General features: G+C 42.6%; 1 protein-coding gene across 1 annotated transcript; it reads left to right on the forward strand.

The window, feature by feature from the left end:
• Positions 1–10,609: 10,609 nt before the first annotated feature.
• LOC112218182 (arg8-vasotocin receptor-like) lies at positions 10,610–13,891 on the forward strand. The gene is made up of 2 exons (XM_024378771.2): positions 10,610–11,671; positions 12,341–13,891. The coding sequence occupies exons 1-2, from the start codon at positions 10,798–10,800 to the stop codon at positions 12,634–12,636; spliced, it is 1,170 nt and encodes a 389-aa protein (XP_024234539.1). The 5' UTR covers positions 10,610–10,797; the 3' UTR covers positions 12,637–13,891.
• The last annotated feature ends 214 nt before the right edge of the window (positions 13,892–14,105 follow it).

Below are 14,105 nucleotides of genomic sequence, written 5' to 3' on the forward strand. Positions count from 1 at the left end.
TGTTCTCTCTGTTACCGCACAGCAAGCGGTACCTGAGCGCCAAGTCACGAACCAAAAGGCTCCTCAACAGCTTTTACCCCCAAGCCATAAGACTGCTGAACAATTAATAAAATTGCCACCGGACTATTTACATTGACCCCCTCCCTTTTGTACACTGCTGCTACTCGTTCTTTATTATCTATGCATAGTCACTTCACCCCTACCAACATGTACAAATGACATCAACTAACCTGTACCCCCGCACACTAACTCGGTACCAGTACCCCCTGCATATAGCCTCGTTATTGTTATTCTTATTGTGTTACTTTTTATTATTATTCTTTACTTTAGTCTATTTGGTCAATATTTTCTTAAATCTTCTTGAACTGCACTGTTAAGGGCTTGAAAGTAAGCATTTCACGGTGCACAAAAAATGCACAATTCTCCAACTTCCAGACAGGGGGCCTAGCCCCCCTCAGAACCACCCCATAAACATCCTCACGTATTTTGTGCATCCTAAGATTTTTGGGGCCAATTTGTTTTTAAATGTTTTGGGATTAATCACATTAGTGGCATAAACAAAATAACACAATACACCAAAATTATTCCATACAGGGTACACTATATAGACTATATAGGTATAGTGGGGAGAACAAGTATTTGATACACTGCCGATTTTGCAGGTTTTCCTACTTACAAAGCATGTAGAGGTCTGTAATTGTTTATCATAGGTACACTTCAACTGTGAGAGATGGAATCTAAAACAAAAATCCAGAAAATCACATTGTGTGATTTTTAAGTAATTAATTTGCATTTTATTGCATGACATAAGTTTTTGATACATCAGAAAAGCAGAACTTAATATTTGGTACAGAAACCTTTGTTTGCAATTACAGAGATCATACGTTTCCTGTAGTTCTTGACCAGGTTTTCACACACTGCAGCAGGGATTTTGGCCCACTCCTCCATACAGACCTTCTCCAGATCCTTCAGGTTTCGGGGCTGTCACTGGGCAATACAGACTTTCAGCTCCCTCCAAAGATTTTCTATTGGGTTCAGATCTGGAGACTGGCTAGGCCACTCCAGGACCTTGAGATGCTTCTTATGGAGCCACTCCTTAGTTGCCCTGGCTGTGTGTTTCGGGTCGTGGTCATGCTGGAAGACCCAGCCACGACCCATCTTCAATGCTCTTACTGAGGGAAGGAGGTTGTTGGCCAAGATCTCGCGATACATGGCCCCATCCATCCTCCCCTCAATACGGTGCAGTCGTCCTGTCCCCTTTGCAGAGAAGCATCCCCAAAGAATGATGTTTCCACCTCCACGCTTCACGGTTGGGATGGTGTTCTTGGGGTTGTACTCATCCTTCTTCTTCCTCCAAACACGACGGGTGGAGTTTAGACCAAAAGGCTCTATTTTTGTCTCATCAGACCACATGACCTTCTCCCATTCCTCCTCTGGATCATCCAGATAGTCATTGGCAAACTTCAGATGGGCCTGGACATGCGCTGGCTTGAGCAGGGGGACCTTGCTTGTGCTGCAGGATTTTAATCCATGACGGCGTAGTGCGCTACTAATGGTTTTCTTTGGGACTGTGGTCCCAGCTCTCTTCAGGTCATTGACCAGGTCCTGCCGTGTTGTTCTGGGCTGATCCCTCACCTTCCTCATGATCATTGATGCCCCACGAGGTGAGACCTTGCATGGAGCCCCAGACCGAGGGTGATTGACCGTCATCTTGAACTTCTTCCATTTTCTAATAATTGCGCCAACAGTTGTTGCCTTCTCAACAAGCTGCTGGTCATGGCCATTGTGGAGAGGTTGGAGTCTGTTTGATTGAGTGTGTGGACAGGTGTCTTTTATACAGGTAATGAGTTCAAACAGGTGCAGTTAATACAGGTAATGAGTGGAGAACAGGAGGGCTTCTTAAAGAAAAACTAACAGATCTGTGAGAGCCGGAATTCTTACTGGTTGGTAGGTGAACAAATACTTATGTCATGCAATAAAATGCAAATTAATTACTTAAAAATCATACAATGGGATTTTCTGGATTACAGACCTCTACATGCTTTGTAAGTGGGAAAACCTGCAAAATCGGCAGTGTATCAAATACTTGTTCTCCCCACTGTATGTGTACAACCCTTCAAATGTGTGGATTTGGCATTTCAGTCACACCCGTTGCTAACAGGTGTATAAAGCCGACCACACAGCCATGCAATGTCCACAGACACACATTGGCAGTAGAATGGCCCGTACTAAAAGAGCTCAGTGACTTTCAACGTGACACCGTAGGGTGCCACCTTTCCAACAAGTCAGTTGGTCAAATTTCTGCCCTGCTAGAGCTGCCCGGTCAACTGTAAGTGTTGTTAATGTGAAGTGGAAGCATCTAGGAGCAACAACGGCTCAGCCACAAAGTGCTAGACCATACAAGCTCACAGACGGGACTGGCGAAGCACCCAGTAAGTAAAAATAGTCTGTCCTTTATTGCAACACTCAATACAAAACAAAAAGTATGTTTTAATGGCACAGGAGCAACGTTGTTACATCTAATGATTGTTTGCCTGAGGCTGATGCCGTCCATGTGTTTGTACACGTGAACACATGCATATACACACACTCTCATTCAAATGCACACAATTTCACATACACGGACACACACACATATAAATAGTACCATACATGCATTCAAATGTATTCAGTTGGCCTTGCTCTTATGATTACTGTTGAACCTGATGTCTGTTGTTTTTTGCATTGTTGTTTTCCTTTGTCTTTTTTCTCCTTTGTTAATTGTTTTGATTGTTGGTACATTGGTGGGGGGGCTGGAATTATTATCAAATAAAAATCAAATGTATATATAGCCCTTTGTACATCAGCTGATATTTCAAAAAGTGCTGTACAGAAGCTCAGCCTAAAACCCCAAACAGCAAGCAATGCAGGTGTAGAAGCATGGTGGCTTGGAAAAACTCCCTAAAAGGCCAAAACCTAGGAAGAAACCTAGAGAGGAACCAGGCTATGAGGGGTGGCCAGTCCTCTTCTGGCCGTGCCGGGTGGAGATTATAACAGAACATGGCCAAGATGTTCAAATGTTCATAAATGACCAGCATGGTCAAATAATAATAATCACCGTAGTTGTCGAGGGTGCAGCAAGTCAGCACCTTAGGAGTAAATGTCAGTTGGCTATTCATAGCCGATCATTAAGAGTATCTCTACCACTCCTGCTGTCTCTAGAGAGTTGAAAACAGCAGGTCTGGGACAGGTAGCACGTCCGGTGAACAGTTCAGGATTCCATAGCAGCAGGCAGAACAGTTGAAACTGGAGCAGCAGCACGGCCAGGTGGACTGGGGACAGCAAGGAGTCATCATGCCAAGTAGTCCTGAGGCATGGTCCTAGGGCTCAGGTTCTCAGAGAGAAAGAGTGAATTAGAGAGAGCATACTTAAATTCACACAGGACACCGGATAACACAGGAGAAGTACTCCAGATATAACAGACTGACTCTAGCCCCCAAAAACATAAACTACTGGAGCATAAATACTGGAGGCTGAGACAGGAAGGGTCAGGAGACACTGTGGCCCCATCCGATGATACCCCCGGACAGGTCCAAACAGGAAGGATATAACCCACCCACTTTGCCAAAGCACAGCCCCCACACCACTTTAGGGATTAGAGGTTGGCCGATTATGATACCGATTATTGGAGGACCAAAAAAGCCAATACCGATTAATCGGCCGATTTAAAAAATAATGTTTTTATTTGTAATAATGATAATTACAACAATACTGAATGAACACTTATTTTACCTTAATATAATACATCAATAAAATCAATTTAGCCTCAAGTAAATAATGAAACATGTTCAATTTGGTTTAAATAATGCAAAAACAAAGTGTTGGAGAAGAAAGTAAAAGTGCAATATGTGCTATGTAAGAAAGCTAACGTTTCAGTTCCTTGCTCAGAACATGAGAAAATATGAAAGCTGGTGGTTCCTTTTAACATGAGTCTTCAATATTCCCAGGTAAGAAGTTTTAGGTTGTAGTTGTTATAGGAATTATAGGACTATTTCCCTCTATACCGTTTGTATTTCATTAACCTATGACTATTGGATGTTCTTATTGGAACTTTAGTATTGCCAGTGTAACAGTATAGCATCCGTCCCTCTCCTCGCTCCTCCCTGGGCTCGAACCAGCAACACAACGACAACAGCCACCATCGAAGCAGCGTTACCCATGCAGAGCAAGGGAAACAACCACCCCAAGGCTCCGAGCGAGTGAAGTTTGAAACGCTATTAGTGCGTGCTAACTAGCTAGCCATTTCACTTCGGTTACACCAGCCCCATCTCGGGAGTTGATAGGCTTGAAGTCATAAACATCGCAATGCTTGACGCACAACGAAGAACTGCTGGCAAAACGCACTAAAGTGCTGTTTGAATGAATGTGTACGCGCCTGCTTCTGCCTACTGCTCAGTCAGATACTTAGATACTTGTATGCTTGTATGCTCAGTCAGATTATATGCAACGCAGGACACGCTAGATAATATCTAGTAATATCATCAACCATGTGTAGTTAACTAGTGATTATGATTGATTGTTTTTTATAAGACAAGTTTAAGGCTAGCTAGCAACTTACCTTGGCTTACTGCATTCGCGTAACAGGCAGTCAGTCTCCTTGTGGAGTGCAACGAGAGAGAGGCAAATTATTGCATTGGACTAGTTAACTGTAAGGTTGCAAGACTGAACCCCTGAGCTTGACAAGGTGAAAATCAGGTCGTTCTGCCCCTTTCCTTCACAGTTTTAGGCAGTTAACCCACCAAGATTAATAGTCAGATTCAACAGAAGATCTCTTTGTTTCTTGGGACCTAGAACAAGCATCTCTGTTTTGTCCGAGTTTAAAAGTAGAACGTTTGCAGCCATCCACTTCCTTATGTCTGAAACACAGGCTTCTAGCGAGGGCAATTTTGGGGCTTCACCATGTTTCATTGAAATGTACAGCTGTGTGTCAACCGCATAGCAGTGAAAGTTAACATTATGTTTTCGAATGACATCCCAAGAGGTAAAATATATAGTGACAATAGTGGTCCTAAACCGGAACCTTGAGGAACACCGAAATTTACAGTTGATTTGTCAGAGGACAAACCATTCACAGAGACAAACTGATATCTTTCCGACAGATAAGATCTAAACCAGGCCAGAACTTGTCCGTGTAGACCAATTTGGGTTTCCAATCTCTCCAAAAGAATGTGGTGATCGATGGTATCAAAAGCAGCACTAAGGTCTAGGAGCACGAGGACAGATGCAGAGCCTCAGTCTGATGCCATTAAAAGGTCATTTACCACCTTCACAAGTGCAGTCTCAGTGCTATGATATCTCAGTGCTAAATGCTACCAGACTGAAGCATTTCGTAAACATTGTTTGTCTTCAGGAAGGCAGTGAGTTGCTGCGCAACAGCTTTTTCAAAGAATTTTGAGAGGAATGGAAGATTCGATATAGGCCGATAGTTTTTTATATTTTCTGGGTCAAGGTTTGGCTTTTTCAAGAGAGGCTTTATTACTTCCACTTTTAGTGAGTTTGGTACACATCCGGTGGATAGAGAGCCGTTTATTATGTTCAACATAGGAGGGCCAAGCACAGGAAGCAGCTCTTTCAGTAGTTTAGTTAGGGTCCAGTATTCAGCTTGAAGGTTTAGAGGCCATGATTATTTTCATCATTGTGTCAAGAGATATAGTACTAAAACACTTGAGCATCTCTCTTGATCCTAGGTCCTGGCAGAGTTGTGCAGACTCAGGACAACTGAGCTTTGAAGGAATACGCAGATTTAAAAGAGTCCGTAATTTGCTTTCTAATTATCATGACTTTTTCCTCAAAGAAGTTCATGAATTTATTACTGCTGAAGTGAAAGCCATCCTTACTTGGGGAATGCTGCTTTTTAGTTAGCTTTGCGACAGTATCAAAAATAAATTTTGTATTGTTCTTATTTTACTCAATTAAGTTGGAAAAATAGGATGATCGAGCAGCAGTGAGGGCTCTTCGATACTGCATGGTACTGTCTTTCCAAGCTAGTCGGAAGACTTCCAGTTTGGTGTGGCACCATTTCCGTTCCAATTTTCTGGAAGCTTGCTTCAGAGCTCGGGTATTTTCTGTATACCAGGGAGCTAGTTTCTTATGACAAATGTTTTTAGTTTTTAGGGGTGCAACTGCATCTAGGGTATTGTGCAAGGTTAAATTGAGTTCCTCAGTTAGGTGGTTAACTGATTTTTGTCCTCTGATGTCCTTGGGTAGTCAGAGAGAGTCTGGAAGGGCATCAAGGAATCTTTGTGTTGTCTGAGAATTTATAGCACGTCTTTTGATCCTCCTTGGTTGGGGTCTGAGCAGATTATTTGTTGCAATTGCAAACGTAATAAAATGGTGGTCCGATAGTCCAGGATTATGAGAAAAACATTAAGATCCACAGCATTTATTCCATGGGACAAAACTTGGTCCAGAGTATGACTGTGACAGTGAGTAGGTTCAGAGACATGTTGGACAAAACCCACTGAGTCGATGATGGCTCCGAAAGCCTTTTGGAGTGGGTCTGTGGACTTTTCCATGTGAATATTAAAGTCACCAAAAATTGGAATATTATCTGCTATGACTACAAGGTCCGATAGGAATTCAGGGAACTCAATGAGGAACACTGTATATGGCCCAGGAGGCCTGTAAATAGTAGCTATAAAAAGTGATTGAGTAGGCTGCATAGATTTCATGACTAGAAGCTCAAAAGACGAAAACGTCTTTCTTTTTTTTTGTAAATTGAAATGTGCTATCGTAAATGTAAGCAACACCTCCGCCTTTGCGGGATGCACGGGAGATATGGTCACTAGTGTAACCAGGAGGTGAGGCCTCATTTAACACAGTAAATTCATCAGGCTTAAGCCATGTTTCAGTCAGGCCAATCACATCAAGATTATGATCAGTGATTAGTTCATTGACTGTAACTGCCTTTGAAGTGAGGGATCTAACATTAAGTAGCCCTATTTTGAGATGTGAGGTATCACGATCTCTTTCAGTCATGGCAGGAATGGAGGAGGTCTTTATCCTAGTGAGATTGCCAAGGTGAACACCGCCATGTTTAGTTTTGCCCAACCTAGGTCGAGACACAGACACGGTCTCAATGGGGATAGCTGAGCTGACTCCACTGACTGTGCTAGTGGCAGAATCCACTACGCTGGCAGGCTGGCTAACAGCCATTATATTTTATGATTTTGTTTTTCTCGGAAGGGGGCGCGCTTGGATGGTTGAGGGTGTGGAGGAAATTCTAAATAAGAGAGAGACTGTAGTTTCTTCAAACAACTTTATTATGAGATTTGCAAAAATGAAGCAATCAACCATTACCAAGAATGATTCAGAGTTGAAAGCTTAACAAACATATTCGGGTCTCTGCTTTTATAGAAAAATTACAACCTCTTTTGTCTACGTGACAGTTTAGCAGATGTGTGGAAACAGTGGCGGAACAAAGTGTAAAGGGCGATTGGTTTGTCTGTGCAGATTAAGATAGCATGAGGGCTCAACTGTATAACTGTGTTATGTCATAGTTCACACTATAATGTGCTCCTCCCTGCAAGGTTCCACACACCTGACTTCCTGCAGATAGTAAACCCACGGGATGTCTTACATGCTGTGGTTGCACCTAAACGGATCTTAGCTATACGCCCAGTCTTATGACTAAGTCACACAAAGAGAAGTTTGTATCAGGTTAGAAAAAACACTAGCATATAACAAGAGATTATTCTTTAAACAGTAAAACACAGTATATCATGACTAATTATGTAATTTTCCACGACAAGGGGCAGCTCTCGGCGAACTGTGGGGGGGATCTTGGAGGGCTGGTGGCCTGGCGGTTGGGAGCTTGAGCCTGTGGCTGATAGATCGCTGTTTCAGGTCCCCATTTTTGACCTTGTGGGAGATCTGTTCGACGTGCCCTTGAGCAGGGCGTGGACCCTGGTTGCTTCTGTGGGTCAGTTTAGATGGGAGTCTGACTAAATGTAATGTAAATGTTTAGCGGCTTCACTGCAAGTAGATTGTATGTATGTTTTAATATTCCATTTTAAAAAATCACTACAGAGTTACAAACTGCCTCTGAAAGCAACGTCAGCACAATAACTAGAGCTTCATGAAATGTTTTTCCATGGCTGAGCAGCCGCACACAAGCCTAAGATCACCACACACAATGCCAAGCGTTAGTTGAAATGGTGTAAACCTCGTCGCCATTGGACTCTGAAGCAGTGAAGCGCGTTCTCTGAAGTGATGAATCAATCTTGGCAGTCCGACGGACGAATCTGGGTTTGGCGGATGCCAGGAGAGTGCTACCTGCCCGAATGCATAGTACCAAAGGTAAAGTTTGGTGGAGGAGGAATAATTGTATGGGGCTGTTTTTCCTCAACACCTCAACTGCATCGAACACCTTTGGGATGAATTGGAACGCAGAATGAGAGCCAGGCCAACATCAGTGCCCGACCTCACTAATGCTCATTGTTGAATGGAAGCAAGTCCCCGCAGCAATGTTCCAACATCTAGTGGAAAGCCTTCGCAGAAAAGTGGAGGCTGTTACAGCAGCAAAGGAGGACCAAATCCATATTAAAACACCTACAATTTTGTAATGAGAGGTTCGACGAGCAGGTCCTCATTTGTCCTCATACTTTTGGTCATGTAGTGTATGACATTGGTATTAAAAAAAAGGAGGCTGACAAAAAATCCACAACGTTGCAAGTATAAGCAGAACCCTAATAAACTCTAAGCCAAGGTGCACTGCCTGCTGTCTTTGAGGTAATTCAGAATTTCCATTCAGGCTGCCGTAGACGTAACGCACATTCTCTCGGTTCTCCAGGAAGGAGGGAGGGAAGGTGGTCTGTGTGGAGGATGTTGAGCAGACAGACACAACCCGGTTCCCACTGCTTATGAAACACAGAGCCTGGAGCGTACAGCGAACAGATCATCACCTCCCCTATGAACCCCCAGAAACAGGAAACAGCAGCCCAAGCAGGGCACGATGTTTATCTCTATGGGACAGTGGTATGCAGCCCCGTGGCATCATTGTTGGTCCTCTTAGTGATTCTGATGCATTGGAAAATGCGTGCACTACGGCAGAGGATTAGCAGGAACATTTGATGATTCCAGTAAGTCAATTGAGCTGAGGCGCAATTCAGACAACATTCCTGTGTGAACTGGAGAATCAGGTTTCATCACTGACCACAGCCAGAGTTCTTTCCGCTGAGACATTGGTGAAACTACAGTGTCGTGTGGTAGGATGCCAGTAGAGGCACATGCCTAGTAACATCATAATCATCAGGACCAGATGGTTTTGACCAACAAAACAGCGGTTTTTGTAATCACTTTTCTGGGGCTGCAGTTGTAAATTGTGTCGGACATTTTTAGGGGTTCACTTCAAAACCATACCTACATCACAATAATTGTCAGATAAAGAGGAGCTCTAAAGAATCGCACAATGACAAGACTCCAAGACCAAACAAGGCTGGGGGGGGAGAGAGGTAGAGGAATACTGTACCAACACAGTAAAACAATACATCAGCACTCAGTGAAAATACAATTTATGTCTGATTTCTTTATTCTCACATATCTATATTGAGGAGCATTCACACAGACTGTACAGCCCTCATACCTATTATGAAATATCTGATATTGAAATGTCATGCTTCTTTTTAGTTTTGTCCAGCTGAGAACCATATTTGGTCTTTGAAGTTGATTTCTTGCACAACGTGGATTTGGATATTCATCTAACAAGTATTCACATAAAGAATTTCAACTTCAAGAGCCCCAACAATCCAAGTTTAAACATAGCCACAATAACACAATTTCAAGAGCATCGAATCTTGACAAAGTTTAAACAGTTCATCAGTGTCTTGATTACACAAAGCTAACCACAGCCGAGGTGAATTGAACTGCTTCAAAGCCATCATTCCTGCTTCCATTGAAACTGTTATTTATCTGTTAGTCAGTGTCACGTTCCCCATCAAGAAAACCAAACATGTCGCTCAACCGAACCTCTTTCCTCCAGCTTCTCAGTAGATTGAAATAAACAGTTTACGCATTGTGTAACTATAAGGCAATTTTCTTGATTTCGTTCTGTATTCAATTTGTAAAATGTTGCATCTTAATTATTGAGACAGTATTTTATACAAAAATCTGAGTAGGACTTGATTCGCTATCAGATGTGTTATAATAACGGAGAGGTGCATCCGTTACGCATTGCGGAATTGTTCAAGCTATTAAATGGCACGGGAAACATGAGTAAAATAATAGATTGGAAACAATAATAAATACATTTTATATTTGAAACTGTATTTTAGCAATCGAATGTTTTACATTTCGAATTTATTGACGATTAAAAAGTTGCATCATTTGTTTACGTAATTCCAGATCCAATGTGCTAATTTTGTGACACAAGACAGTAATTTCCTAAAGCTAGTCTTCAAAATATTAGAGGTTGTGGGCAGGCGATTTGGTGATTTTGGGGGTTGTTTCCAGTTTTGCGCAATTTGACTGGCTACCATAATGATACAGAAGTGGGTATGGCAAAACAGCTCAGCGCGTGGTGGCTGAAATTTGATTCGCGTTTAAAAGGCCCAGCAACTCAGAAACCGAGAAGAGTTCGTTGGAGTCCTTTGCCCGTCAGCTTCAGGTAGCTCCTTATAAAGAGAGAGACTCAACTCTGCCCCCCTAGCACTGTAACTAGGGCCAAGGATCACACAGGGGGGCTGTGCTATGCACACTCCCGTACATGCACTCCTCTCTTAACGGAGTCAACCAGTCTCTGGTGTTCCTACGAATGATCCGATGATGGGGATCCTTGGCAATGGCACCGTCCTCCCGAACGGGAGCGATCCTTTCGGTAGAAACGAAGAGGTCGCAAAAATAGAGATAACGGTCCTGAGCATCACCTTTGTGGTGGCCGTGATTGGGAACGTCAGTGTCTTGCTGGCCATGTACAACACTAAGAAAAAGACGTCGAGAATGCACCTCTTCATCCGGCACCTTAGTATTGCTGACCTAGTGGTCGCCTTCTTTCAGGTCCTGCCGCAGATATGCTGGGAGATCACCTTTCGCTTCTACGGACCAGATTTCCTGTGCAGGATAGTGAAGCACCTCCAGGTGATGGGCATGTTCGCCTCCACCTACATGATGGTGATGATGACCCTGGACCGTTACATCGCCATCTGCCACCCTCTGAAAACCCTCCAGCAGCCCACCCAGCGGTCTTACATCATGATCATTAGCACCTGGATGAGTAGTCTGGTCCTCAGCATGCCGCAGTACTTTATATTCTCCCTGAGTGAGATCAAGAACGGCTCGGAGGTCTACGACTGCTGGGGCCACTTCATAGAACCGTGGGGCGTAAAAGCATACATTACTTGGATAACCGTTGGCATCTTCCTCATCCCCGTGTTCATTCTGATGATATTCTACGGGTTCATCTGCCACAGCATATGGAAAAATATCAAGTATAAGACCAAGAAGACACCCGTGGGAGGTGCGTCTAAAAACGGTCTAATGGGCAAGAACTCCGTTAGCAGCGTCACCACTATATCCAGAGCGAAGTTGAGAACGGTCAAAATGACTTTTGTGATTGTTCTGGCGTACATTATTTGCTGGTCACCTTTCTTCATCGTACAGATGTGGTCGGTTTGGGATGAGAACTTCGCATGGGATGGTAAGGGACTTCAGTGTATTTGAAAAAATATTGAATTGCGCACACCAAATCAAAGGGTGAACCTTGATATAGAATAAATAACATGACCCACTGTGCACACAATGGCTGAATCAACGTTGTTTCCACGTCATTTCCATGAGATATCTTCACTCAATGATCTCTCTCCCTCTACAAATAGCTACTGTGGAAGCCATAGTCTATATAAGGGGTTGCACGGTGATGTATCTATTCTGTGCCAAAAAGCCCATTGCTTTTATGCATTAACTGGAATGCATATTTTTTCTATAAATGTCAATGAGAATTGACGAGGAGTAGGCTACGTATACAGTTGAAGAAGTATAGACATTAATCTATTTTTGTCTTGGATATAAATTCTAATTCTGCATAAACCTTTGAGCACTGAGCGCCCTGCATCAAAATACAGACTGTATAGAATCTAAATTAAATATAACAAAATAAGCATACCATATACGGTGTGTTGACATAAAATACGAAGTCATGTTATTAATATCAGGTGTTTAAATAGGCCTGTAGATCTGCCTGTAATTGATTGTGCCATGCAATTATGTAATGCCTACAAGCAAATGTTTTGTGAACTTCACTGCACCGTTGATTTCTACCCCAGCTATTGGACTAATTATTTTTTGGTCATTTGCTTTTACCATGCAGATTCTGAGAACACGGCTGTCTCACTGTCCGCGCTCCTCGCGAGTCTTAACAGCTGCTGTAACCCGTGGATATACATGATCTTCAGCGGGCATCTCCTACACGACTTCACTCACTGTTTCCCGTGCTGTAATAACTTACGCCACAAGTTCAAGAAAGAGGACTCTGACGGCAGTCTCCGGAGAAATACGCTATTGAGTAAAATGACCAACCGGAGCCCAACATGCAGTTCGGGCACATGGAAAGACCCTGACAACTCGACCAAGTCTTCCGTTCCATCTATCCAAACGGAGACCTAACCCAGCGCGTTAAAAGCACAAACACACGACAGAGATGAATTATAGTTAACTCGTATTGACTTGACTTTCAAGGTACCACTTAAAACTGTTGAGATATTGACACTGATTGATTATTTCATGTGTCTCTAAAATATATTTGTGATTATGAAGTGGTTTTGGGGTTTATTGTCTGGTATGCCAGTCTTGACAACGTCAAAGTGATAAACTATTTATTCTGGTATAAACCATTATTATGTATGTGTGCCATATTACAGTCCAGGGTTTCATCAGGTTCCAAACCTGATTCTCTGGAGTCTACTATTGTTAATAATGACTGAATTAGGCTACATATCAGATCTGAATTTGAAAATGTATAGTGGAAAAGAAACAGGTCATCTGAACATATTTAAATACCAACAGCCACAGCTATATCACCTGAGTTCTTTTTCTTTTTCACTTCATATAACATTCCACATTCCAGAGTCCTCTTTTCTATGTATTCTGAGTTGACATGATCCAGCCTAGGGATTTCTACAGCAAAACCCAGCCCACTTCGGATGACAAATTACAGATCCGTGACCAAGATGCATGATTTAGATTATCCCAGTCATGTTATTAAAAGTAAATGCACTTTTTTTTGATAACAGTTAGCCTGCTGTTTGTTTGTGTGTGTGACTATGTGTTGGCCCTATATGCCCAGTGAGCCTATCTCTCAGTGTGAAATTAAATACATTTGGCCCTGACAGTTTACAAAGTAACAGAGGTGCCTGTCTGCTGGCCTGGTTGACTTCTACATAGACCCCCCATGGTGTGTTGTGGTCAGAATGGCTCTTCCATTAGCCACGTCTTCTAGTAACCAAGAGGATCAGCTCTTTTAGGTGTCTGACCTTATTTTGTCCTGTGTCTCCCAACTACTGTTTTGCATCCTGTTTTGCATCCTTGCATCCTTGTTTTTCAAGCCTGAACCAAAGATTCATGGATTCTGGATAAAAGCCGCATGTGTGCTGAAATCAGGATCTCAATTCTACCTCACATTGGACCATTTTCCATCCTTTTCTTCAGTGACTATTTCCCAAAACAATTCCATAGAGCCTCGTAGCTCATAAATCGATGAGAAATTGTTTCTGCTGCATTTAGAACCCTTAAAATATGACCTTAATCTAAATGTCCATTGGGACATCATCATTAGTCATCTAGTTTATACAGTTCACCAATGTCGTTAAGGCCGTCATTGTAGGTCGTCATTGTAAATAAAAATGTGTTCTTACCTGACTTGCCTAGTGGTTAATATATATATATATATATATATATATATATATATAAAAAAAAATAACCCCTAGTTAAATCACTGGCCTCCCTGGCTGGAGCATCTGTGGACAATGTTGAGAGACCAGATGTGACTGTCTCCCTCAGCTTGAGAATAACTAACTGGTTGTGCCATGTACTATGCATGCATTAACCTCATCCCCATGGTATTTTCCTACAGAGAG

The sequence above is a fragment of the Oncorhynchus tshawytscha genome, linkage group LG19 (genome assembly GCF_018296145.1).
Source record: "Oncorhynchus tshawytscha isolate Ot180627B linkage group LG19, Otsh_v2.0, whole genome shotgun sequence".
In the NCBI taxonomy this organism is placed as follows: domain Eukaryota; kingdom Metazoa; phylum Chordata; class Actinopteri; order Salmoniformes; family Salmonidae; genus Oncorhynchus; species Oncorhynchus tshawytscha.